Source organism: Bubalus bubalis, chromosome 7 (assembly GCF_019923935.1).
Source record: "Bubalus bubalis isolate 160015118507 breed Murrah chromosome 7, NDDB_SH_1, whole genome shotgun sequence".
Lineage (NCBI taxonomy): Eukaryota > Metazoa > Chordata > Mammalia > Artiodactyla > Bovidae > Bubalus > Bubalus bubalis.
The window spans coordinates 3,375,448-3,402,344 of NC_059163.1; the positions used below are offsets into that span (position 1 = coordinate 3,375,448).

Here is a 26,897-nt window from a genome sequence, read left to right on the forward strand (position 1 = left end):
ATGATGTCATCACCCCTGGAGGGGGCGGCAGTGTGGGGTGACTGGTGGGGGCGGGGCAGCCTTCTGAAAGGGACTCGCAGAGAAACGATCCCTCTCTCAAAGTACGGTCTGCCATCTCCAGGATCAGCACCTCGGCGAGGACATCTCGCTGGAGACTGGGGCCCTGCGGGTAATTCCTGCCCATCCCTCACACAGGGGGCCTCTCGTCCCCCGATACCCTCCTCGCCTTGCTCCCAGGCACCCCTGCAGCCTCCAGGAGACCTCAGCAGGGCTCTGCTCTGGATTTTGGGGTGATGGAAGGATAGCAGGGCCTCAGCCTTCCTCCTGGGAACCCCTTAAAGCAGTCTTCAGGGAGGAGGTGGCTCCCTGGATTCCCCCCACCAACATTCCTATCTTCTCCATTAGGACCCGCCCCTTCCCCGGGGCGACTGAGGAGACCCTCCCCACCTCCCTGGGTCTCATGGACAGGCAACAGTCAACCCAGCATCCCTGGGGGTAGGGGTGAGGAGGTGGTTTCATTTGACCATGTGGAGCCCTTGGCCTGGTGCAGAACGTGACCTTGAGGGAGTTCTTCCCTCCAAAATCTTCAAGCCTGGTGAAAGAGGTGGACAGCGTGTGGGAAAGACACACCATGAGAAAAAGCACTCCCCCAGGAGGCTGTGGGGGAATGGATAGAGGGCAGGGAAACAACCTGTCGTGAAAGAGAAATCCTGGCAGACTTCCTGAAGGAGGTGACGGCCCACCACTCAGGAGTCAGACAAAGCCGTAGAAGGGCAGAGGTGAGCGTGTAGGGCGTGTGTTGGGAGTTTCACTCATGCCTCTGCCCCACGCTAGGCCCTGGGTAAGGTGCCATCTGCCTCTCAGGCGCCGTGATCCCGTCTGCCCTCACGGTACCTTGCACAGCACCTCACTAGCAGGAAGTGCTCAGTGATGTGGCTACAGGGGGCCGAGCAGTCACAGCATGCAGAGAGGGGACAGGGAGGGAGTATGGAGACCGTAGGCTTCTGGGGGTCTGCTAGACCCACCCCCACCTGCCCCCATGACTGCAGGCTGAGCCAGGGCGGGGGTGGGGGAGTCAAGCAATCTCAGCATGTTTATCTGTGAATGGGGGCGGGGGAGGTTAAAGCCCCAGTGCAGGTGTGGCCAGGATTGGGGAGGACAGGTCACTCTGAGTGGGGGGAAGGGGCACAGAGCGGACACAGGTGGCTGGGCCATCCATTTTCCTTGGTGCCTCATCCTCCCCTAGAGCTCGGACTCATCGAGGTCCACACCAGGCCCATGTCCTTGCAGAGGGCTTGGGGGCCTGGCAAGCTGAAACAGTAACACTGACCCTGTCCTGGGGGGCTGTGTGGGGGCGGGTGTACAGGGAGACCACTGAGGGTCCAGGTGTGGCCCCTAGTTTGGAGGCCAGGGCCCCCTCCCTGCCTCGCAGCAGGGACGCCCACGACCCAGCGCTTGGCAGCTGACCCCATGAGCCCTTGCAGCCCAGACACAGCCCTGTGCATCCTTTTGTTCAGGAACAGAGACAGCTGGGGGCAGAAGGGGGATCGTCCATCCCCGCTGGGCGATGCCGGGCAGTGCCCTCTGGAGGCATTCCAGCCAGGGAGGTGAGCCTCTGAGGGGTGGGTCGCGGACTGGTGAGACCCGGAGACTCAGAGAGGGTCTCGGGCCACAATGGAGACCCTGGCCGTGGCCCGGCCCTCCCTGCCCCAGTTCTGGGAAAGAGGGTCATGCCAGGAATAGAACCTTCTATTTCCCACGGCTCCAGCCGCCGCTCCAGGCCGCAGCAGTCTGCAGAGTATTGGCACCAGGCCCGCGATCTGTGGCTCTGGGTCGGAGTGGCGGGTGGGGGGGAATGTCACTGGCCACCTGGCCAGCATCAGGACAGCCGTGTCCAGCGGTCAGGTGTTTTTATCGCCTCCTGCTGGGATCATTCTCTGCCTGGGGCGACCGACCACTCGACACGCAGGCTGCAAGTTGGGAAGTTTGGGAGTCTTGGTCCCAGGCATGTGGACAAAAGGAAGTTCAAGATGGATCCCTGGACCACCTGGCAAGCCAGCGCCTTGCCACAGCCCTCCTTTTACCTGGGACCCGGGGTTGCTCTCACCTGTGGACCTGCTGTGCTCAAACCTGCGTCCAGCTCTGCTCGGAACATCAGGCCCAGCCCGGTCCAGCCTCCTCTCGTCTCTGGGAGCAGAAATATTCAGATCCCATTGACTTGGTTCTGCTTGGGCAAATAGACCCGAGTCCTATTAATATTTGGCAAAGGCCATTTCCCTGGGTGCCCGCGAGGAAAATGAATTGCAGGGCAATTGCAGGGCAGGCTCTGAGCGAGGCCCCGTGGGCTGTGGTCTCACCAAGGAGGGACGGGGGCGCTGGTAATTAACTGCTGGCCACATCTGGGGCCCAGACCTGTGGGTCTTCCCAGGTCTTATAAAAGCCGTAGGATTCCAGCTCGCCTTCACTTGGGCTGTTACTTCTCTGGGCACTCAGGTGCCTGTGACCTGGTTAGAGTCCTCAGAAGTGCTTAGGGCTTTTTGGGTTGGGCGCGAGGGGTGGCCGGGGTCACAGCTGGACGAGGCAAAGCTGCGATTCGAGGCCAGTGCTCTCTGTCTTCATGAGGCCTCCTGGGTCACAGGAGAAGAGGGTGTGCAGACAGCGAGAGCTGCAGGTCAGGTACCCGACCTTGTAGGAGGCACGTCCACAGGGATGCAGGCAGTGCTGTTGATTTTTTTGTTGTAAATTTATTTAATTGGAGGCTAATTACTTTACAATATTGTAATGGTTTTTGCCATAATCAGCCATGGGTGTACACATGTGCCCCATCCTGAACCCCCCTCCCACCTCCCTCCCTATCCCGTCCCTCTGGGTCATCCCAGTGCACCAGCCCCGAGCACCCTGTCTCATGCATTGAACCTGGACTGGCGATCTGTTTCACATATGATATTATACATGTTCCAATGCCATTCTCCCAAATCATCCCACCCTTGCCTTTTCCCACAGAGTCCAAAAGTCTGTTTTTTAAATCTGTGTCTCTTTTGCTGGCTCGCATACAGGGTCATCGTTACCATCTTTCTAAATTCCATATATATGCGTTAGCATACTGTATTGGTGTTTTTCTTTCTGGCTTACTTCACTCTGTATAATAGGCTCCAGTTTTATCCACCTCATTAGAACTGACTCAAATGTATTCTTTGTAATGGCTGAGTAATACTCCATTGTGTATATGTACCACAGCTTTCTTATCCATTCATCTGCTGATGGACATCTAGGTTGCTTCCCTGTCCTGGCTATTATAAACAGTGCTGTGATGAACATTGGGGTACATGTGTCTCTTTCAATTCTGGTTTCCTCCGTATGTATGCCCAGCAGTGGGATTGCTGGGTCGTATGGCAGTTCTATTTCCAGTTTTTTAAGAAATCTCCACACTGTTCTCCATAGTGGCTGTACTAGTTTGCATTCCCACCAACAGTGTAAGAGGGTTCCTTTTTCTCCATACCCTCTCCAGCATTTACTGTTTGTAGACTTTTGGATCGCAGCCATTATGACTAATGCCATCAATTTTAATGAGAAAAGAGGCTTGAGAAGACCCTGCTCACATACCCAGGTCTCCTGGGCTCTGATTCAGAGTCTGCTCATCCTCCAGAGTTCCTCGCAGCTGACCCTCCAAACTGGCAGGCTGGACCCCAGGCATCTCCCTTTTGAATGACGACTGGCTCTTGCCTTTACCCCATATATTTCTGGGTCCCATCCTCTGCTACCAGGGACCTTAAACAGGGTGCATGTGCGCTCAGTCGTGTCCGACTCTTTGTGATCATGGACTGTAGCCCACCAGGCTCCTCTGTCCATGGGGTGTCCAGGCAAGAACACTGGAGTGGGTTGCCATTTCCTACTCCAGGGGATCTTCCCAGCCCAGGGATTGAACCCACGTCTCTTGTGCATCCAGCATTGGCAGGCGGATTCTTGACTGCTGACGCCACCTGGGGAGTCCCAAACGGGGACCTGTCCTGCTTTAGGGGTCTCACTCTCACTAGAGTTTCTTGGAGTCTGTTTTATTATCATTAATTGTGCAATGAACCAGACGTTCATTTTTGCAAGAACAGGGGATTGAAGAGGGAGCAGTCTGTGACCCCCCACCTCCCGGCCCCACGGCTGTCTCTCTCCTGCGAAGCCTTGGGCCACGTCCCGCACGCCCCTCCTGACACCACCCAGGAAGCGCTCCCGAGTAGGACATGCTCTCCTACAATCGCTTCTCAGCGGCTGCCTGTGACTCTGTGGGTTTTCTCTGGTTTGTTTGGCCATGTTATTTTTCCAGCCCAAAGTACAGCATTTTCTGCATTAACGTGTCTCATATTGTGGTAAAAGACACATAATCTAAAGTACGTCACGTGAGCTGTTTTTACACACGCCGTTAGAGGCACTAAGTACATTCACGTTGCTGTGAGACCCTTTACCACATCCGTCTCCGGACCTTTTCCATCTTTCTCAGCTAACGGTCCCCACGAAGTAACTCCTCATCGCCTGCCCTCCACCCCTCCCGTCCCCCCGCCCTTGGCACCCACAGTTCTGCTTTCTGCCCCTGTGGATCTGGCAGCTGTTGGGACCTCGCAGAAATGCAGGGGAGCCTCGGAGCTTGTCCTTTTGTGGCCGGCTTGTGTCACCGAGCGCAGTGTCCTCCGGGTTCCTCATGTTGCAGCGGGTGTTGGAATGCCCTGCCCTTTTTTTTAAGACCGGACCCTATTCCGCTGCATGGATGGACCACTCTGTTCATCCGTCCATCCTTCCCTGGAGACCTGGGCTGCTTCCGCCTCCTGACTGTTGGCAGCGATTCTGCTGTGAACACAGGTGAGCCATATCCACTCAGGTCCCTGCTTTCCTTTCCTTGGGGTGTGTCCCAGGGCAGCATTGCTGGCTGAGAGGCACCTCTCCTTCATTTCTTGAGATGCCATCGTGCCATTTTCCCAGTGGGCATGTGACTTCGCCATCGTCAAGGGGTGTTTGAAGGGTGGGGTCTCATCGGGGGGCCTCTGGGTCCACCTTGCACGGACCTTACTCCTCGTCTTGGCAGAAGAGCCCGCCCTCACCTCCCTGCACGCTGTCTGGCAGCCAGAAGGGCAAGGCTGAGACCTTGGAGGTTTCCCCACGTGGGCTGCCCTGTCTCCACGCCGTCTTTACCCAGGCTGGCCCCCTTCTGGGGCTCCTTCCTTCCCCGCCTCTGCCCCCAGCCTGCAAGAGCAGCAGGCGTCCTGCAGGCCCCCTCATCCTGTCCTGCTCCTGGTCTCATCCCTGCTGATGCAGGTGCTGTCCAGGTGGGTCTGAGCCCTTTCCATCCACCTCCCTCCAGAGGGGGCCCATGTCCCCCGGCTCAGAATCCTGGGAGCCCATGGGCACCTGTGCAGACCAGGGGTCCCACACCCTCTGGAGCCTAAGTGCCTGAGTGTTAGGGTAGGGGACCCCAGGCCACAGCTCCCAGGACCCAGGAAGCATCTCTGTCCAGCTGGGCAGCCTCGCTTCCCTGGAGCCTGAGTGGGAACCCGGCCATGCCGGGGAATCTACAGCTGGACCCAAGGCCACAGTGCAGGACACTGCCTGGTTAGTGAGGGATAAATTTAGCCATGTTGATGGAAAAGCATCCTGCGTCTTCCTTCCTCTGCTTCCCTTAGCCCTGAGGACATGACTCACAGGGGGCATGGCTGTACCTCCCCACAGCCCACCCCGTGGTCTAGAGATGCAGAGATGCTGGTCTAGAGAGTGAGGGACCCCAGTCCACAAAGTGGACCTAGTGGGCTCAGTGGGTGAGGGGCCCCTGACCCACCAAGCAGAGCCGGTGAGCTCAGTGGGTGAGGGACCCCAGTCTACAAAGCGGACCTCGTGGGCTCAGTGGGTGACGGACCCCTGACCTACAAAGCAGAGCCAGTGGGTTCAGTGGGAGACAGACCCATGACCCACAAAGCGGACCTGGTGGGGACAGTGGGTAAAGTCCCCTCCTCCCCTGTCTCAGCCAGAGCTCTACCCCTCCAGCAACCTAGTGCTGTGAAGTTCTGCTGCCCTAGGCGCTGGGCAAATTAAATTGTGGTAAAATAAACACAACATAAAGTTTACCCTCCTAAGCGTTGAGCCGTGTAAGTTCTGTGGCATCTAATACAGTCGCTCGTGTGGCCATCACCGCCGGCACCTCCTGACCGCTTTTCCTCTTGTGAAACTGAAACTCCGGCCCCACGACACACCGGCCCCCCACCCCCATCCCAGCTCCTGGCGAGCACCGCTCTGCCTTCTGCCTCCAGGATTCTGTCTGCTCCAGGCGCCACGTCAGTGGGGCCCTGTGGTATTTGTGCTTCTGTGACTGGCCTGTCTCGCTGAGCAGAGCGTCGTCAGGGCTCGTACATGTGGTAGCCTGTGTCAGCTTCCTCCTCTCGAAGCTGACTAATATTCCATCGCGTGAAGAGCCCACAGTTTGTCCGTCCACGTGACCGTGGACGCCGGGGTGGCTCGCCCCTTGGCTGTTGTGAGTGTTGCTGTTACGATAACGGGTGTGCAAATACACGCTCGGGGGTTTTACCGCAGCAGCTCTGGGGCAGGTGGTCCTGCGGTCCTGCCCCAAACAGGCCAGGGCTGAGCCCTGGACATGTGGGGCTCCGCTGGTTCCTCCCGCTGTCCAGTGAAGTGTGCGCTCCTCCAGTCCCGGGTGTAGGTGGGGAAACTGAGGCCAGCGGGGTGAGGGGACTTCCCGCCATGCCAGCATCTGGGCACGGTGCCAGGGCGCCGGGTGGGGGGTGGGTTTCCACATTCAGAACCCACGCCCTCGCCTTTTCCATGGGGCGTCCGGTCTCCCGCGGGCCTTTGTCCGTTCTCTCAGCTATTGGTTCGTTCATCAGACCCTGAGCAGGACCACTCACCTCCCTGTCCCGGGCTGGGCCGGGCAAGATGTATCTAGAATATACATCCCGCCCTTAGGAGCTCACAGGATGGAGACCAAATCACTCAGAGGCAGAGAACCGGTGATGGGCTACCCACGCCTGCCACAGGTGCCGGCCGTGGGGGGGTGTGTGTGCGAGCCATGAGCTTGCCGACTCTGGCTACAGGTGAGCACCCGAGGTCGGAGAGGTCCCTGAGCCAGAGCCAGGCATTCTGAGCCCCGGGTCTGTCTCTGTTGCTGCAGTATTTTTCCAGGATCCATGAGGGTAAAGTTAGCCAGTCATGGTCTATCCTGTTCCGGGGGGGATTCTGCCTTCTTCATCAGTTTCTCCCCCAGATCTTTTGAAAAGTTTTAAGCATATAGAAAAGTTGGTGGTGGGGGGGGAGTCAGTACAATGAATACCTTGTGATACTTTTTCATCTGGATGCATCAACTATGAACGTTTTGCTACATTTTGCTCTATCCGTCTCTCTGTCTCTCTCTTCTGAACCATTTGAAAGTTAGTTGCATTATAACACTTTAGCACATGTCTGTACCCAAATATCAGCTGCAGAAAATCCCTGTTTCCTGTCTCCCCCCCCCCACACACACAGGGCCCCTTTACAGATGTTTGTCTGCGTTTTCTCCTCCAGGAGCCAGGCTGGGGTCTACACCACAGCCGGTGAACATGTCTCTGTCTTTGGTCGCCTTTATCCTGGGACATTCTTCCCACCTGTTTTCTTTAGTTTTTCTTTCATGCTGCCAATACTTAGAGAGTCCAGACCTGTTTCCCTGTGGGCTGCCCCCTCCCTGATCTGCGTGGGTCTCTGTTCCTTGGTGATGGGCTTCGGGCTGAGCGTTTTTGGTGGGAGGCTGCTGTGCGACTGCTCCCCGCACAGGAGCACGCAGGGCCGTTGGTCCCGTGTGCTTTCAGGGACCCGAGCGCATCCAGCCGGGGTGAGAACTCCTGCACACGTGGTTTTGCACCTGTGTGCATTGACCTGTGAGTGGAAGTTATATGTCTGCCCAGAAGCGGAATGTTAAATGGGAGTGTCGTCTGTCTGCCAAACCACTGTCCCTCACACCTTTACCCAAAGGACACGCGAGTCCCTTGTCCCCGTCCCCTCCCGGCCCAGCACGGGGCACTGTCCGTCTTCTCAGATTCGCCAGCGGATGGGGAGGGTCCCCCCAGCTTTCCCCTGCCCCCCGGGCGCCGAGGGCGTTGCTGTGGCGTCGGGCCATCTGTATTTCTGTGAGCCTACTGTTCCTCCTTCTCTGGTTCTCTGCATGGCCACTTGTCTGCCTGTGTTGCCCCAGCAGGGGATGGGCGGGTGCCCTGCGCTCTATCCGGCCGGGATGAGGAATCGCTCTCCTTCTGAGATCGGGTGGTGGGGCCCAGGAGCGGGTGTGTGTGTGTGTTGGGGACAGGGGGCAGGGCAGGGGCGTGGGGGGCTGCGTCCAGGTGTGTTGCTGCGTGGAGAAGGCAGCGTGGGCCGAGGAGGGGCGTCTCTGAGTGGGGAGACGGAGACGAGATCACCTCCAATCATCCTCACCGGCAATTTCCTTGCTTGCCAGGCTCAAGGAAGGGGTCACCGAGATGCTCTCCCCCTCCCGTCCTGCGGGGCCTCCTTCGGCCCTCTGGGCAGCCTCCTCCTTACCTCGGGTGCCTTCCCACTTGCTGACTCCTCCGCTGGACTCGTCCACCTGCTCTTAAGTTTTCTCTTTGCCTTCGAAGTCAGCTTCAGCATCCTTTCCTCCTTCAAGAGAGGCCCCTGACCCCCAAGCCGTGCGGCAGTTATACACTGCCGTTATACACTGCCGTTATACACTGATCGCAGGATGAGCCTGCGCGTTCGTTTGTCTCCCTGACTGTGTTCGTCACCCTGTCAGCCTGCTAGCTCCTGGTGGGGGCCTCAGAGCTGACAGCCAACCCGCCTTTACCAACAGAACACCTTGCTCAGGGCATCCGCTCCTCTGTGACGCAGACCAGACAGCCTCTGACTCACTCACCCCGTGGGCATCCAGGCTTGTCTGACTGCAGTCACCTCCCAGCTGGTACCTTGGGGGTCCCTGCTCTCCGTTGCCTTAGGGGACCTTGGACTTGCTGTCTCGGGGGCATACGTGTCATAGACAGTGGTGCGGATGCTGTGGGGGCTGGCGGGCCGAGGTGTGGCCCCTTTTGAGCTCAGCTCGCCCAACGTGGACGCAGGCGAGAAGAGTGGACTGAAGGGACGTGGTCCAGCCAGGCTGGCGTCTGGGACACGGAGTTCGGTCTCGATCCGGGAGGCCTCCTGAGCCCCCTGCCCCAGAGATGGTGCTCTGTGCTGGGGACCCGGAGGTCGGCCTGGCAGGGAGGAGGGATGGGGCAGAGTCTCAACCAGGTGAGAAAGGGGGTGGGTGGGAGGAACCGAGAGAAGGGGCAGCCCCGGGAAGGATGGAGAAAGCCTAAGGGCAATGCCGACGTGTGGCACGCGCTGCTCCGAGACCACAGATGGTGTTGGTGACGACGGGCAGGTCTGTGTTCTGGGTTGAGTTGTGTCCCCGAAGAGCAGTGCTGAAGTCCCGACTCTGGTCCCTGTGAATGTGACCTTATTTGGAAATAAGGTTGTTGCAGATGTAGCTAGCTGAGATGAGGTCACATGGAGTAGGGCATCCTGATGAGACGAAGAAGAGAGACACGGATGTGGAGACACGAGAGGAGGACCCCAGGACTGCAGAGGCGGAAGCTGAAGGGCTGCCGCTTCGCGCCAAGCGTCGCCTGCAACCCGCATCAGGAGGAGTGAGGAAGGGCTCTCCCCTGGGTGTTCCTGAGGGACCACAGCCCTGCTGGCACCCTGATTCAGGACTTCCGGCCCCCAGACCATGAGAGAATAGAGTTCTGTTATTTAAGCCACTCAGTTTGTGGCCGTTTGTTCCAGCCAAACTCACGCAGTTAGGAATTGGGACCGAAAGATGCTGCTCACCAAGTGCCCATCACATGCCACGTGAGGCGCCTGGCACTTTCACGTGTATCATCTCGTTCAGTCTTTCTGAAGCCCGATGGGTAGGCACCCCCATCAGAGAGATGGGAAACTGAGGCCCAGAGAGGTGAAGACGATGGGCCCAGGTCACACAGTGGCTGAGACATGGAGCCGGCTGCAAACACAAGGCTGCCTGAGTTGCACAAGGGCAGTCAGCTCGGTGGGGGTGTTGGGTGCGATGCGTGGCCCTGTTGGAGGGCGGGGAGAGGGGGGCGAGGGAGGGTGGCCGTGGTGAGGCCTTCTCTTTTCCGACCGTGAGGCTCCTGGAGGACTTCTGGGTGGAGGTGTCAGCACTCCGATGGCTCTGGGGGTTGAGTGCTCAGGAGAGGCCCGGCTGGGTCTTAAGGAATCCTCATCCAGGGCCTGGACGATGTCTTGGATCCCTTTAGAGATAATTTTTATGCTCCTGAGAAAGCACTGGTGTTTTCATTGCCTTAAATTTACCTGAAAAACCAGTACTCACGTGTCGTAAAGTTTTCAAGCCCTTGATTTCATTTGTTTCTTATCTTTTTAAGCAGCATTCGGCAATAAAGATGCGAGTGAGTATCACTCGGGAAGGCTCAGGGATGACTGGATGCAGAGCGGGGCTGTTGGGGGGGAAGAATTATTCTGGAATGTGGAGCAGGGAGTGTGCAGGGAGAGGGGCAGTCAGGGGCTCGGGGACGTGAGTGGGGCCGCCAAAACCACCTGGCCACGCTCCCCCTTGCCTTTCTGGCTGGAGCCAGCCTGCTGGGGCCGCAGGCGGAGGGCTGTCCCTGGGGCAGGGTGGCCTGGATCACGCCCTCACGTGTGGCGGTCCTTCCAGGCCCCTGCAGTCCTGCCCACCCTCTGAGTCCAGGAAGAGCACATTTCTCTCTTTTCTTTCAATCGCTGTCATTTCTGCCTGGTCCCCCAACTCTGGCAGGGTACAGGCGTAGAAGGCAGGACAGAACTTCCTCCACGGCAGGTGGCGACCCATCTGTGGGCGTGAAATCAGTTTAGGCGGTCACAGCAGCCTTTCTTACGTAAGAGGTTGAAATGAATAGAAACAGAGCGGACCCAGCCTAGAAAAAGAAAGGAAAATAGCAGAGCACATCCCAAGTAATAGGGCAAAGTATTGTTTGGTGAAAAAAAAAATCTGTTATGTATTCACATATTGTATAAGCGATTGCTGTGTGTGGCAGGCTGAAAAACGTTCCCCCAGCCCAATATTTCATGTCCTTATCTTAGGACCTGTGAGTATTTGAAAAAAAAAGGGGGGGGGTGGTTTGCAGATGGGATTAAGGTAAGGATGCTGCACTGGGGAGATCATCCTGGATTATCTGTGTGAGTCCTAAATGCATCACAGTGACTCTTAGAGGGGCAGAGGGAGGCTACAGACAGACTCACAGAGGAGAAGGGGCCGGGAGCAACAGGGCAGGCAAAGATGGGGTGATGCCACCATGAGCCAAGGATGCTGGCTGCCACTCGGAGCTGGAAGAGGCAGGAAGGATCCTCCCCCCGGGCCCCAAGGGAGCCCTGCCCAGCAGACACCTGCGTTTCAACCCCGTGGTACCGACTTTGGACTTCCGGCTTCCAGGACTGTTGTTTTACCCATTCGTGCTGGTCACAAGAAACTGGTACGCTGTGGGACGAGCAACCCCGAAGCTCAGAGGCTCAGTCGGCAATCAGTTATCCTGGCTTGGGGCCTGCGGGCTGGCCGGAGCTCAGCTGACCAGGCTGGGCTCCCAGGGGCTGGCCCCCTCCCCTCTCCATCTTCCTCCTGGGATCGTCCGGTGGCCTGGGGGATGCGCTCCGTGCAGGAAGAGCAGAGGGAGCTGTGTGACGCCTGAACCCGTAGGTGGTCACTTCCACTTGCGTGCATGCGGCAACCAAGCCAGGCGCGGGAGCAGACACCAAGTCACAGGGCCAGAAGAGCCCTCTCCCCCACGACTGGGGACCCTAGTGAGGGGGCAGGAGCAGGGGGGCCCGGGCCCGGTCCGTCTGCAGGCTGTACTCTGTGCGCGTGGGGCCGCTGCCGGGTGGGCGCATCTCTCTGTGCGCTGATGCTGGAACCGTGTGGAAGCTGCCTACCGGCGGCACAGAGCCCGGTGTGAAGTGCCCTGGACACAGCCATTTGTGGGTTTTCAGGGCCCGGCTCAGTCTCTCTGCGACCCTCCCTGAGAATCAGTCTGGAAGGTTCCAGGTGGGGAAGGGACAACGTTCCACCTTACCCCTCACCCCGCATCCTCAGAGGGATGGATGGGGGCTCATCCTGCAGGGTCTGGGGCAGGGGAGAAGGGACTGCTCCCCTACAGCCCCAACTGGTCGCCATCCCTGGGGGGAACATGCACGTCCACTGTTAGCTTAGGTTCACCAGGATCCTGGTCCTCTGCCTTGAGCGCGCACGGGGACTTCGGAGAGGCTGCGGGGCAGGAATCTCCCACGATGAGGCTGGGCGGCTGCGGCCCGTCCTCCCCGTGGGTGCTGCCTCATGTTGCCCCTCCTGCCCGCTCCCCCCATAACAGATGCAGAAGAGGAGCAGGGCCCGGGCAGCTCCCCCCACCCCTGGTGCTGGGAAACCACCTGAGCCCGTGGGAGAGGAGGCCATGGGTCCCCGGAGCCCTGGAACCTCTGTGGGCAGGGCACGTGTCCCCACAAGCCAAGGGCAGTCTCCCACAGGCCTGGCAGCCACTGTAGTTGGTGGGTCATGGCATGGGGTCGGGGGGGGTTGGGTGTTCTGGCCTCCATGGGGGCCTTGGTGCAGGCCAGGCAGGGTGGGGAGGTACCCGGAGCTGAGGGTCAGTTAGGCAGATACCTGGAGAGGCATGGAGCCCAGGGAAGACCTAGCATGGTCAGCGAACACCAGATCAGGCCAGCTGAACCAGGACCGGGGCGGATTTCTGCCCCAGGGACCAAGGAGCCCCCAGCCCACGGTTCCCACCTCCTGGGAAGCCCTTCTGGCGGTGCTGTGGCTGCTCATGTCATGCACAGGGGTCTTGCCCGCCCAGCCCAGGTGGACAGGAGGCATCCGGCCCTGGGGGGAGGACCCTGGTGAGGGAGGCGCCAGCCCTGGGGAGGTGAGTCCGGGAAGGCAAGACAGCTGGCCTCTTTTGGGTGCTCTCCCCAGGCAGCAGTGGGCTTGGAGTTCATGTAAGTCATCTTCACTGGGATGCATGGGCGAGGGAGGCGGTCCTTCCAAGGGGGCCTTGAGCCACGCTGAGTCTGGGCCGCAGCAGCGCCTGCCCTGTGGATGGACGGTACCCGCGGCTCCTCCTACGATGATTCTCTTTCCAGTGCCTGGGCAGACCCCAGCCTCCCTCGTTCTCAGGGTGAGACCGACCCAGGGTTTTCCATGGAAGTTCTGTTGCCCTGGCCCCTGCCCGCCTTCCCACCCCAGCAGAGCCTCATATAGCCGAGGGCGCCATCCTGCTGGGAACATCAGCTCGCCGTCTCCCCTCTCCAACCTCCGTCCCGGAGTCGAGCAGCTTGCCACCCCTTGGGCTCTGAGTCACCCCGGGTTCTGTCTGCTGGGGCGTCCCCTTAAGCCCCGCCGGGAGCGCCCACCGCCCCATGTGATACCCCGGGTCAGGCACCAGACCGTATTGCCCCTCTTCTCCTGTCTGACTCTCAAACTCAGAGCCTGCGAGCCTCTCTTGTTCACCGGAGCTGGCCCAGCTCCCCCCGTCTCTGCCTCGGTGTCCTCACGGGGGAAGTAGGGACGTGACGGTCCCTGCCTTGGGCGCGGGGCTGGCTGGGGGCTCAGGGGGGCTGCTGTCTTTGTCGCCGTCGCCAACGCAGTGGTCATTTCGGCCCGGGCTGGGCACAGACCGCAAGGCATCGAAGCTGCAGAATAGATAAGTGGAGAGAAGCTCTCCTCCTCTGTAAGCACGCGGGGCTGTCGTTCTCTCCCTGGGACGCGTCATCCGTACCCACTGGCAGGACCCGGGGCCTGGCGTGACGCTGCCTGCAGCCCTATGCTTACCACCCCCCGTCCAGCAGGCGGAGAGGTTCAGACCAGTGTGATCAGCTGTGGTATAGTGTTAGCCGCTCAGTCGTGTCTGACTCTTTGCAATTCCATGGACTGTAGCCCGCCAGGCTCCTCTGTCCATGGGATTCTCCAGGCAAGAACACTGGAGTGGGTTGCCATGCCCTCCTCCAGGGGATCTTCCTGACCCAGGGATCGAACCTGGGTCTCCTGCATTGCAGGCGGATTCTTTACCGTGTGAGCCCCCAGGGAAGACCTAGTGTGGTTAGCAAACATCAGATCAGGCCGGGAGAGTCCCTGCTGGCGGCCAGCACCCCCTCTGACTCTTCAGAGCTGAGCTAATGAGGTGTTTTCTGCTGGGTGCTGGGGGAGGGCTGACGTGGCCTCCCCGCCCAACCCCCAGAGACGCTGCAGCTGAGCCCTGGGAAATATGACCTGTGCTCCAGGGCGTGGCCACTGAGCCTCCCCGCGGTGGGATCCTGGCCCCTGGCCACTAGGCCATCACGTGCGGTTAGCCAGGATAACGCCTGCAGGGTCTCAGGGACCGCGTGCTGGGGGCCAGGCAGGCCTGCCTGCTTGTGTGGTTCATGGGTCACAGGGCGTTTCTGCCTCTGGAGAGCTTAATGCCGAGTGTTGCAGAGAGACATCCAGGAGCACAGGGGCACCAGGGGACCAGGCAGTCAGGGTCTCTCACCGCTGCCTTTATGCCTAGGGGCCCCCCGAGTGTCCCAAGCCTGAGTCTCCTCCGATCTGGCACACAGGGCTGCGGAGTGGGTTAAGTAGGTCGCCCTGACATTCATGTCCACCCGGAACCTTCACGTGTGACCTTATTTGGAATAGGGTCTCTGCAGGGTAATCAGGGTGAGGATGGAGAGGAGGTCCTCCTGGAAGAGAGGGGACCCTAAATCCAGTGACTGGTGTCCTTGTATAACAGACAAAGAAGGACACGCAGGGATGTACAGAGAAAAGCCAGCCCTGTGAGTTCCGGGGCTGAGATGGCAGTGATGTGGATGCTAGTCCGGGTCGCCCAGAGTCCCCAGAAACTGGTGATGAAGGGAAGCACCCTCCCCAACTGCCCCAGAGCCTTTGGGGGTTTTTGGTCTGCAGACTGGGGGAGAGTCAATGTCAGCTGCAGAGGCCGCAGCTGTGCGGCTGGGTCCCCAGGATCCGGGCATGGGCTGGGAGGCGCTGGGCGGGGGTGGGGTGGGGCGGGGTGCGGCTTGCGGGCCGGGCCGGCCACATGGGGCCGCAGATGGACTCAGCTTCCCCGGGACCCTCCCCCACTGCCTTTGCAAAGCCACTTTCCCGGACGCCCGGGAACAGGTGTGTCTCCCGAGTGGGGTGGCAGTCTATTTCGGTGTGCTGGGCAGGGCTCGGCCCGGCCCTCCTCGGGCATGAGGGCGGCAGCTGCCTTGTGACCCTCTGGCATGTCCCCTGAGGGCTGTGCTGGCCGCAGAGGCTCCAGCCCTCGGCCAGCTGCCGCCCGCCCGCCGCCTCACGGGTGCCGGCCGGGCTCGCGGAGGTCACAGTCCATGGGGATGCCCGGAGGAGGGACAGGTAAGGCCCACGCTGCCCTCACCGCTCCGACCATCAGCCCGGGAGGAAGGCTTTTGTTCTGACTAGAAGTCGCCAGTCCCCCCAGGAAGCCTGGGGTCCAACTCGAGGGGAGGCAGCGTGAGCTCTGCCGTGTATGAAGGCAGATGCGGCTGGAGCTGACGTGTACCCGGCCTCAGCAACTGTCCTCTGGACTCTTGATGGCTGCCCTCTGTGGTGACCTGTTTTACAGATGAGGAAGCTGAGGCTCAGGGAAGGGGAGGGTCTGGGCAGGTACACGGTGGCGGGCGTTGCTGTTGGGCCCCTGCTCTAGGTTGAGCCTCTGTGCCTCCCCGCCCCTGCCCTTTGCGCTTTCCTGGTGGTTCTCAGTCTTCAGCCAAGGGTGCCTTTGTTCCCGGGGGAGGGTGGGGGGCATTTGGCCTTGCTTGGAGCCACTTCTGATGGTCTCAGCTTGGCGGGGGAGGGGGTGCCACAGGCCCGTGGTGGGGTGTCGAGGCCAGAGACGCTGCTCACCACCCCGTGGTACATAGGGCAGGCCCACAGAAGCGTGGTCCAGCCCGGAGTGTCGGCTGGGCCCGAGGCTGGGAAACCGGCCTTAAGAGATATTGTAATGGCTTCGGTCCTTCTGCTGTTGATGCGAAGAGGAGGGCCCATCAAGGTAGAAAGAAACTCTAAGGAGCTTCCAGTCTGTTCCAACCCCCCCTCGGATGAGGTGGCGTGTGGCGGGGATGACAGATGACGGGAAGAAAGCTCTGGGGCAGGAGGAGGGGCTAGAGGAGGAGACAGGGTGTGTAGGGGGGCGCAGGGGAGCGAGCCTGGACCCTGGAGCAGAGAGGTGGGGTGCAGTGGGGAGAGCCTCTGCGAGCTGAGGTGTGTGGGGCCGGGGGGCTCCGGCCAGGGTCCAGCCTCCATCCTGAAGTGCTCCCAGCCTGGTCGTCAGGGTGCCATCCTGGCACGAGTCTCAGTGCCCAGCAGACCCTGTCTCAGCAGATCCTCTGTCCTGGCTGTGGCGTCTGTCCAGAGGCAGGATCTGGGGCCCCTCGTCCGTGCATCCCCGTCAGCACCCCACACTCTGCAGGCTCAGGGGGGTTTTATGCAGGAAGCAGCCCCAGGGGTGCCGGGTGAGCGGCGGCAAAGGTTTGAAGCCTGACCCCACTGTGGGCCTGGTCTGGTTGCTGTCTTGCTCCGGGGTGGGGTGGGGGGGTGCTCCAGACCCCCTCTGTAAAATGGGGGTGTTTACAGTTCTTCCCTCCCACGGTGCTCTGAACCCGCGGTGCCCTGAACCCTCCTAGCAGACTCTCCATGTTTGTTCCCACAAATGTGTATCTGTGGGTGCCCCGCCTCTCCGGGCTGGCTGGACGCAGCCCCACGTGGAGGTCTCCCTCCTGGCCTTAGAGCTCCGGCTGGCTGGGGGTCAGATAACATCCCCCGACCTGCTCTGTGTACTGGATTGTTCTGAAAACACCGGCGGATTCCAGGAGCTGAGCCATGTGACCACGTTCACTTCTCAAATGGAATTTCCATGCCGGCGGCTGGGCGGGTCTCCCCACTCAGCTGAGAACTTGGTGTCCTTCACGCCCTGCTCTCAGCGGACGACGGGCAAAACAATCGTGATATTAAAAACTGCACAAACCCAGTGAGATAAGCCCTGTTGTTCCCGACTCACAGACAAAGAAATGGCATCTCGTGATAAAAGTACCAGGGAGGGAGATGTGACTCTATTTATGTAAAATTATAATAAGAGCTAAAAGTTAAAGAACTGTAGAACTTTTAGAAGACAATATTATATCAGGATAGGGATTTTTGATCTTGGGGGTTTCTTAGAAACAACAGTAAGTACGCAAGCAAGAAGACATAGATACGTTGGATTTATTTCTTCAAAATGAAGCAGTCTTACGCTGCCAGGAGCATTATGAAGCAATGAGAACACAGATCACAGAACAGGAGACAGTATCTGCCAATCATATATCAGAGGATGGGCTTGTGTCTAGAATATTCGTGTGCGTGCATGCTAAGTCGCTTCAGTTGTGTCCGACTCTTTGCGGCCCTATGAACTGTAGCCCGCCGGCGCCTCTCTCCACGGGATTCTCTAGGCAAGAATACTGGAGTGGGTAGCCATGCCCTCCTCTGGGGGATCTTCCCGACCCAGGGATCGAACTCGCATTTCTTATGTCTCCTTCTTCGGCAGGCAGGTTCTTTACCACTACCACCATCTGGGAGGCCCGTCTAGAATACTTGAAAGTGAGAGTTGCTCAGTCATGTCTGACTCTTTGCAACCCCATGGACTATAGTCCATGGAATTCTCCAGGCCAGAATACTGGAGTGGGTAGCCTTTCCCTTCTCCAGGGGATCCTCCCAACCAGGGATCGAACCCAGGTCTCCCGCATTGCAGGCGGATTCTTTACCACTAGCACCAACTGGGAAGCCCGTCTAGAATATATAAACAACTCTCATAACTCAATCAGAAAAAGCCGAATTCAATGAACAGATCTGAATAGACATTTTTCCAAATAATATATACAGATGGTGAATAAACATGTGAAAAGATGTTCAGCACCGGTGGCTATGAGGAGATGCAGACCCAAGCCACAGTGAGACACATCTCACGCCCATCAGGGCGAGGGTGCGCTCAGTCGTGTCTGACTCTGCAACCCCGTGGACTGTAGCCCACCAGGCTCCTCTGTCCAGGGGATTCTGCAGGCAAGAAGACTGGAGTGGGTTGCCATGCCCTCCTCCTTCAATCCCTGCCATCTTCCCGACCCAGGGAGTGGACCCGTGCTTCTTGCATCTCCTGCATTGGCCGGTGGATTCTTTACCACGGCACCACCTGGGAAGCCCATCAGGGTGACCATGATGAAAAAGACCAGTGGAAGCAGGGACATTACTTTGCCAACAAAGGTCCGTCTAGTCAAGGCTATGGTTTTTCCAGTGGTCATGTATGGATGTGAGAGTTGGACTGTGAAGAAAGCTGAGAGCCGAAGAATTGATGCTTTTGAACTGTGGTGTTGGAGAAGACTCTTGAGAGTCCCTTGGACTGCAAGGAGATCCAACCAGTCCATTCTAAAGGAAATCAGCCCTGGGATTTCTTTGGAAGGAATGATGCTGAAGCTGAAACTCCAGTACTTTGGTCACCTCATGCGAAGAGTTGACTCATTGGAAAAGACTCTGATGCTGGGAGGGATTGGGGGCAGGAGGAGGAGGGAACGACAGAGGATGAGATGGCTGGATGGCATCACTGACTCGATGGACGTGAGTCTGAGTGAACTCCGGGAGTTGGTGATGGACAGGGAGGCCTGGCGTGCTGCAATTCATGGGGTCGCAAAGAGTCAGACACGAGTGAGCGACTGAACTGAACTGAACAGATATTGATGAGGATGTGGAGAAGCTGCTAGTGGAAGGGTGAAGGGATGGAGCTACTTAGGGGGGCAGTCCGGCAGTCCCTCACACGGTTAAATGCAGAGTTACCATGTGACCAGCAGGAAAGGGGAGCGTCCACAGGGAAGGGCCTGTGCCTGAGTGTCCAGAGCAGAAGGGGGAACAGCCCCAAAGTGGAAGCCACCCCGGAGTGCATGTGGTATGTTCCTGTAGTGGACAATTGTTTGGACATAAAGAGTTACGACACGCTGACCCCTGCTACAGCGTGGGTGAACCGTGAAAGCCTTAACCTGAGTAAAGGAAGCCAGACACACAGGCCCACGTATGATGCGTTTGTCTTTCTATGAAATGTCCAGGGTAGGCGAATCCATTACAAAGACAGGAAGGTCACTGGTTGCGTCACTGGTTGCCCGGAGAGGAGGGAGCGGGATGGGGAGGGATGGAGATGGTGAAAGTGAAAGTGAAGTCACTCAGTCGTGTCCGACTGTCTGCGACCCCATGGATTGTAGCCTGTCCGGCTTCTCCATCCCTGGGTTTTTTTTTTTTTTTCAGGCAAGAGTACTGGAGTGGGTTGCCGTTTCCTTCTCCAGGGGACCTTCCTGATCCAGGGATCAAAGCCGGCTCTCCCTCATTGCAGGCAGAGGATTTACTTTTCAGAGGGATGGAAATATTCTAAAGCTGATCGTGGTGGTGGGCGCACTTCTAGGAACGCACAACCATCCAGACCCCCACTTCTAACGAGACACACACAGGACACGCTTCCGCTACCGTCACCCTCTTGGACTGGCGGGTTAGGTGGAGAACACGCAGAAGGGCAGAAGGTTAAAGGAAGTGGGGAGGGCAGGGAAGCCAGAAGAAACGGAAAACCAGGCCAGTCACACAGAGACCTGGGCTCGAATGCCTCCCCTGCCGGTTACGAGCTGTGGGATCTCAGCCAGTTGCTAAGCCTCTCAGAGCCTCGGTTTCCCCGGCTGCTGTGGGAGGTGATCATGCGTCTCGAGCCAGTTGGTGTGCGGAGCCCACCAGGCAGAAAGGAGAGTCGTGGGTATTTCTGGGTGGCCGCTGGGGACAGAGCCTGCCCTCAGAAGTCGCAGGCCAGCGGCTGTCCCTGCAACCCTCCCCCAGCCCTGGTGGCCCCTCCGAGGAAGGAGAGGAGACTGGAGCTCCTGCAGGACCACCCAGCGGATACTAGACCCCCCATCCCTCCCTGGTCCGTCCACAGACTCCCACCAGGGTCCAGGCAGCACCGAAGCCGGTGGGCGGGGTGTCTGACTTGGGTGAGGATCGTCCAGCCTAGATTTTCAGACCCCAGCTGAGACCCCTTCGTTAGCAACACAGATCACTAAGTAGGCTCTTAAGGTCCACCTTTTGTGGAGAAAACACGAGGGTTGTAGGACTGGCCTTCCCTGTGGGTCTGGAATCCCGTGCACATCCATGGTTCCGAGGAGCAGGTCGGAGGAATTTTAAATTGAACGTTGCTGTGGGTTTTGCATGCTTCAGTCATGGGAAGCCGCTTCATGACTTGGGGGAAGAGGGTCTTTGTCTACCAGGCAAGCATCTGGGGGGCAAGTGTGGAGCCACGAGGTTGGGCACTGGAGGAGGGTCCGGCCGGGACTGGAGACCCCAAGAAAGGGCTGCTGGCCCCTGGGAGGACGCAGAGAGCCTGGACTCCAGGCTCAAGTGAAGGAGGGCCCTTCCATTACAGGAGATGGTGCTGGACTCCGACAACAGGTGAAACGGATGCTTTTGATGAGCGCTGTGAGCTTGCAGCCCTTGGGCTGCTCAGAGTCCATGAAAATAGCTGTGGACAAGGAGGTTTGCCAAGCAGGGGCACCCCGGGAAGATGCCACACAGCGAGTTAGGTCAAAGGTGGACCTGCCTCCCCCAGAGCTGGTCCCCTCCTTGCCCTCTGCCCCTCAGTTATCTGCTCTCCCCCCAGCCCCACGCAGCATGCCACAGAGGGGAGAGCAAGACCCAGAGAGACAGGGCTTCCAGTTCCGGCCTGGAAGCTGCTTCCGTCCTTGGAACCTGTTTGTCCATCTCAGAATGGTCAAGAGAGGATGTTCCCTGATGTGCAGAATGAACGGGATAATTGGACCTTAAGTGATGGGTCAGCAGCAGGCTCTGGACAGTGGACAGTGTCCTCCTGGGAGAGGGGTCAGGAGGAGAGGCCGGGGGTGTGGTGTGGTGACCTCTTGGACGCCCGTGCCATCCTTGCTGGGTTCAAAGCCAAGGGCTCTTCTGGGCCACTGGGACTCGCTGATGGTGACCCGAGGGGCAGCTGGGTCCCCACCAGGCGGGTGGTATCTCCAGGCCAAGGCTGCAGCCCCATCTCCAGGGACCTGGGCAGAGAGGGGGGCAGCTTCTGACTCTAAGCGGGCCCGCATGCAGAGTCGGCCAGTCCCCCAGCTGGCTGCCCCCCCGCCAACTCTGCCTGGAGAGTGAGGGCTCCTGGAAGGATTAGCACAACCCCCACAGACCCTCAGGCTTCCCGGTGGCCCAGTGGGTAAAGAATCCACCTGCAATGCAGGAAATGCAGACAGATGTGAGTTCGATCCCTGGGTTGGGAAGATCCCCTGGAGGAGGGTGTGGCAACCCACTCCAGTATTCTTGCCTGGAGAATCCCATGGACAGAGGAGCCTGGCGGGCCACAGACCATGGGAGTCGCAAAGAGTCAGACACCACTGAAGCGGCTGAGCATGCATGCCACACACACAGACCCTCCCGGCGGGAGCTGACAGTGGGGGCTTGGGGTCCTGCAGGCCTGGGTTCCAGTCCATGGTGCCGTGTGCCCACTCCCAGCTCTGTGACCCGGGTCACTGGTGGGAATCGCCCAGCGCCATGTCTGGCCGATAGTCCAGGCCCAGGAGCTGAAAGCTGATGTCGTCACTCAGACTGTTACTTCTCAGCCCCGCGGGGTGCTGTTCTGTGCTCTGAGTCACCAAACGCACCCCCCCGTTTCCCATCATATGTCAGAAATAGTCGTGGGGCACCTGCTGTGTGCTGGGCCTGAGCTGTACACCGAAGACCCAGACGAGGTCCCTGGCTGTCCCATTGGTGGCCACCTGGCCCACGGCGAGGTGACACAGGGGACAAGCGGTGGCCCTGGCCTGGGAGTCCAGGGACCCAAGCCCTGGCCCCGACCTGGCCTCAGACTTGCCCTCTGCTTTCCCCTTTGTTGGGGGGGGGGGGAGGGAATGGGCTCAGATGCCCACCTAAGCCCTGACCTTCCGGAATGCCACCCGTGAGATACTTAGATGCCTTGCAGGTCAGGAAGGGCAACTCTTCCGGCGATGAAATAACACCCTCCAGGGACGTGGGTGGCCGGGGCGCCTGGACCAGCTGCTCGAAGCTTCAGGAGTCTGTGAACTGCCAGAAGCTGGAGCCGAAGGTAGCTGGGCGCCCGCCATGGGCAGCCTGAGCTTCCGGGGGTGGGGGTGCTCACTGCCATGTTCTCCCCGCTTCTGCCTCGGGAGGGAACCCCTCTACCAGCAGACACCACCCCTGCAAAGCCCCTACCTCATGCCAGTCTGCAGAAGCCCGGCCTGGGGCAGCATGACCGTCCCCCGTGCAGAGGAAGACAGGCTCAGGGGGGCAGAGGAGCGGTGAGTCCCCAGCCCTGCCTCCCGCTCCTGGAGGGTTGGTTTCCTGGGCCCACAGGAATGAATCCCACAGACATTTCTTCTCAGACGGCTCTGGAGGCCAGGCGCCTGAAATCACCCTGTCCCCGGCACGGGCTCCTTCTGAGGTCTGCGGGGACCGGGCCTTTCTTGGCCTGCTGACAGCCGTCTCCTCCCTGTGTCTCCACTCCTCGAACCTCTGTGCGTCTCTGCCCCAGTTTCCTGTTTATAAGGACACAGTCGTGTTGGAGACAGACCGAGTGGCCTCGCTGTAACTTGCGTGCCTCTCTCTAGGACCCCGTCACGTTCTGAGGAGCTGAGGGCCAGGACTCTGATGTTGGGGGGATGTGGTTCCGTCTGCCATGGACAGGTTCCCTTGTGTGGCCTCCCATTATCCTCGCTGGCTGGGAATCCATGGAGGCTCCTCTTTCCAAGCATGGTGGGGTCATAGCGTGGGCAGTGGGGTTGTTGTGTGGGTGGTGGGTCGTCGCGTGGGCAGGGGGTCATCGTGTGGGCTGGGGGCCGTCACGTGGGCTGGGGGGTTGTTGTGTGGGTGGGGGGGTCATCGTGTGGGTGAGGGCGTTGTTGTGTGGGTGAGGGGGTTGTCGTGTGGGCTGGGGGGTCATCGTGTGTGTGTGTGGGGGGCCGTCCCTGCATGAAGCAGGAATCTGGGGTTTCCCCGCTTGAACTCTGCCTGAGTTCTGCCTTTGGTTGCTGGGGCCAGACAGCTGGCCTGTTGTCCTAACCTGGCGTCTCCCTGGCTGAGCAGCTGGGCCCAGGCGCCTGGGGGATTTTGGTGTGCCATCTGCGTGGGAACTGGCTAGGGTTGCCCTGGTTGAATTTGGAGCAGGCAGAGCCCGTTTCTGGAACCAGACCCAGAAGGTGATGAACTCGTCCTAGGGCAGAGAGATCACATCTGTCCATCCTAAAGGAAATCAACCCTGACTATTCATTGGAAGGACTGATGCTGAAGCTGAAACTCCAGTACTTTGGCCCCTAAGAGCTGTCTGCTGCTGCTAAGTCACTCCAGTCGTGTCCGACTCTGCGACCCCATGACTGCAGCACTCAGACCCATGTCCATCGAGTCGGTGATGCCATCCAGCCATCTCATCTTCTGTCATGCCCTTCTCCTCTGCCCTCCATCTTTCCCAGCATCAGGGTCTTTTCAGCTCTTCACATCAGGTGGCCAGAGTATTAGAGCTGACTCATTAGAAAAGACCCTGATGCTGGGAAAGATTGAGGGCAGGAGGAGAAGGGCATGACAGAAGATGAGATGGTTGGATGGCATCACTGACTTGATGGACATGAGTTTGAGCAAACTTCAGGAGGTAAAGTGAAGGGCAGGGAAGCCTGGTGTGCTGCAGTCCATGGGGTCGCAAAGAGTCGGACACGACTGAGCGACTGAGCAGCAAGTGCAAAGAGAGCTCAGAGCTGCTGGGTGTGGCCTGCTGGGAGCAAAGGAATCTCATCAAGGGAGGAGCTGTCTTTTCGAAAAGCAAAGGGAGGTGGGTGCAGCCAGGAGCGGCTGAGGACTCAGAGAGGCTGCCGTGGGCGGGGCTGTGATTGATGGGTGGAACCTTTATGGGTGGAGCCTGTCATGGGTGGGGCCTCAGTGGGCGGAGCCTGCAGCTGGGAGAGGAGGCTGGTCTTGGCTTGCAGCTGCCTTGAGCACCGAAGAATCGATGCTTTTGAACTGCGGTATTGGAGAAGACTCTTGAGAGTCCGTTGGACTTTGAGGAGATCCAACCAGTCCATCCTAAAAGAAATCAACCCTGAATATTCATTGGAAGGACTGATACTGAAGATGAAACTCCAATACTTTGGCCGCCTGATGCGAAGAGCTGACTCACCGGAAAAGACCCTGATGCTGGGAAACATTGAGGGCAGGAGGAGAAGGGGACGACAGAGGATGAGATGGTTGGACGGCATCACCGACTCAATGGACATGAGTTTGAGTAAACTCTGAGAGTTGGTGATGGACAGGGAGGCCTGGCGTGCTGCAGTCCACGGGGTTGCAGAGTTGGGCTCGACTGAGTGACTGAGCTGAGAGCACCAGGCGGGAGGCAGGCCTGGGGTTGAACTCTAGCTCCACCCCTTCTGGCTATGTGGCTTTGGGCTGGTTATTGACCTTCCTGAGCTCGGTTTCTCTAATGCATGTAACGATGTCCACCTTGCTGGGTGGTTGTCATGACTCCAGCCCAGGTCACACCAGACTCTGGGCACTTCCTTTCCTGGGTCAGAAAGGCCGGCACCTTTGGGGCTTTGGCTGTGGAGGAGGTGACCTTACCGTCTCTGGAGCAGACCTTAGGCGGGCAGGCGCAGAGATGGGGGAGGGGGCGGCCTGGTACAGACGGGGCGGGGCTGCCTGGGCTGGAGGTTGGCGTGGCGTTTTGGTTTGCTATGGGTGGGTAACTAACCATCCCAAACCTTCATGGCATCAGACAAGCGTTCTGTGACACTCACAGGTTCCGAGAAGCAGAGATTTAGAAAGGGCTCCGTGAGGGTGTTTCATCTCTCTTCCATGGCTTCTGTGGTTTCAGCTGGAAAGCGAGAAAGCCTGGGGTGACTCAAGCCCTGGGGACTGGCATCTTTGGAGGCGCCCCGACTTGGGGGACGTGCGGGGTGGTCTGAGCTTCCTCACAGCCTGGCCGCCGGGTTCCCAGACTTGGCATCCTAGGAAGCCGGGCAGAGGTCTGTGACACTGTGACTTGGGTCAGGGCAGCGGCAAAGGTCCACCCCGGTCCCGGGGAGGGTCTCAGAGCTTGCCGCTGAGCAGAAGGAGGGTCAAAGCCAAGTGTGGAGAGGAGCCTGCGGGTGGGACTGGTGTTCAGCCATCTTTACACGTCCAGTCAGACACGTGATCAGTTCTGTCTGCAGACACTTGTGCTGAAGCCCCGGGTCCAGTCCTGAGACCCCAGGCAGAGCGGCGCTCGTCACTGGCCTCCGGGAGCTGCCGTCTGGCCACGGGGCAGTTCCTGGGCTCAGCTGAGGACGGGGCTGCAGAGGGGTCACAGAGACCACGCTTGTCGGGAATCTAAGAGGACACACAGCTTCGCACGGCAATGGCGCCCCCGCGGGCCCCTGCCGCTCGCTCATGAAATTACAGACACAGGCCAGGAGACGGGTCTCAGGATGAACATTCCTGTGCCTGGGGGTCAGCATCAGTGCGATGAGCTTCCTGTGAGGGGTTTCCACGTCTGTCTCCACCTCCGTGCCCTTGGGTGTGAGCTCCTCAGGGTGGGGGACCGTGTCTTCCTTGGCCCCGTGCCAGCAGGAGCTCGGCAAGGAGCTGGTACCACCCCAGCTTCGCCGAGGACGGATGGATGACGTGTCTGCAGAGGCTTCAGGCCTGGCAGTGCGGAGACCCTTGCAGCCGGCTCACTGGGCTCAGGCTGCCCACAGCCTTGGCAAGACAGGCCGGATCAGAGAGCCGCGTCCTGGTTCCCGCTTTCATTCACAGTCAGCCCTTAAGGAGGTTAAGATAGGGAGTGACTACAGGTGCTTTGCTTTGATTTACCAACACATAACAGCAGGAGGCTGAAATGGCACCCCACTCCAGTGCTCCTGCCTGGAAAATCCCATGGGTGGAGGAGCCTGGTGGGCTGCAGTCCATGGGGTCACTAGAGTCAGACACGACTGAGAGACTTCACTTTCACTTTTCACTTTCATGCACTGGAGAAGGAAATGGCAACCCACTCCAGTGTTCTTGCCTGGAGAATCCCAGGGACGGGGAAGCCTGGTGGGCTGCTGTCTGTGGGGTCGCACAGAGTCGGACACGACTGAAGCGACTTAGCAGCAGCAGCAACAGCAACAGCAGGAGAGGCCCAGGCCTGTTCCTGAACCGGACGACCTATAAAGAGTATCCTGAGGGCAGGGGAGACAGATGCCCTAAGGTCTTCGTGCCGTCAACTCCCTGTTTAGAAAGCCAGTCTAAACAAACCCCTGTTCTGGAGGCTGTGCTAGCTGCAGGATGCTGGTGGTCACCAGGTGCGTGAGGGCCGTCTCCCAGCTGGGCCTGGCCGAGCGCCCCTTGCTCTGTCTGCACTGGTCCCCGGTGCCGGGAGCCAGCATGAGGAACTCCGCCCATGGCAAAGGTCATGAGGAAGGAGGCTCGGCATACGCAAAGGCGGGATCAAGCCTCAGGAGTCCCCCTGGAAATTCTCGAGCATCTACCCCCAAAACCAGAGTCTGCCTACTTTACTGCTTTGTGCTCTCACCTTCACCTCTGACTTTACGGGGGGCTGTCTCCCGCCACTTCTTTCTGAAAAAGAGTTAACTTAGAGCTCCAGTTAATAATAATTCCTGGGCGTGACAGGAGTGTTTCAACCTACAAACTCCTCTGAAGGTTCTCTAGCCTGCCTGACAGGCTTGTCCAGCCACATGTGATTGCTCACAGCCTCCCAACCGTGAGAGGCACGAGATGCTTTAAACCTTCTAAAAACAGGTTCTTTAGAGAAGTTAGAAAACTATTAGTATAGTATAGTGGG

The 26,897-nt window shown here is 58.8% G+C and overlaps 1 protein-coding gene across 27 annotated transcripts in view; it reads left to right on the forward strand.

Annotated features, from left to right (window-relative positions):
* ABLIM2 (actin binding LIM protein family member 2) overlaps nt 1-26,897 on the forward strand; it is a 166,077-nt gene that overhangs the window by 14,110 nt on the left and 125,070 nt on the right. For 6 of the 27 annotated variants that reach the window (XM_044945595.2, XM_044945596.2, XM_044945587.2 and 3 more), the window contains exon 1: nt 15,209-15,418. The exons of 1 other annotated variant lie outside the window; for it this stretch is intronic. In XM_044945595.2, the coding sequence (XP_044801530.2) occupies nt 15,289-15,418 (130 nt within the window). In that variant the 5' untranslated portion in view covers nt 15,209-15,288. Of the gene's footprint in view, nt 1-15,196; nt 15,419-26,897 lie in introns of those variants that run through there. 20 more of the 27 variants (XM_044945591.2, XM_044945600.2, XM_044945601.2 and 17 more) reach the window with 17 other exon arrangements.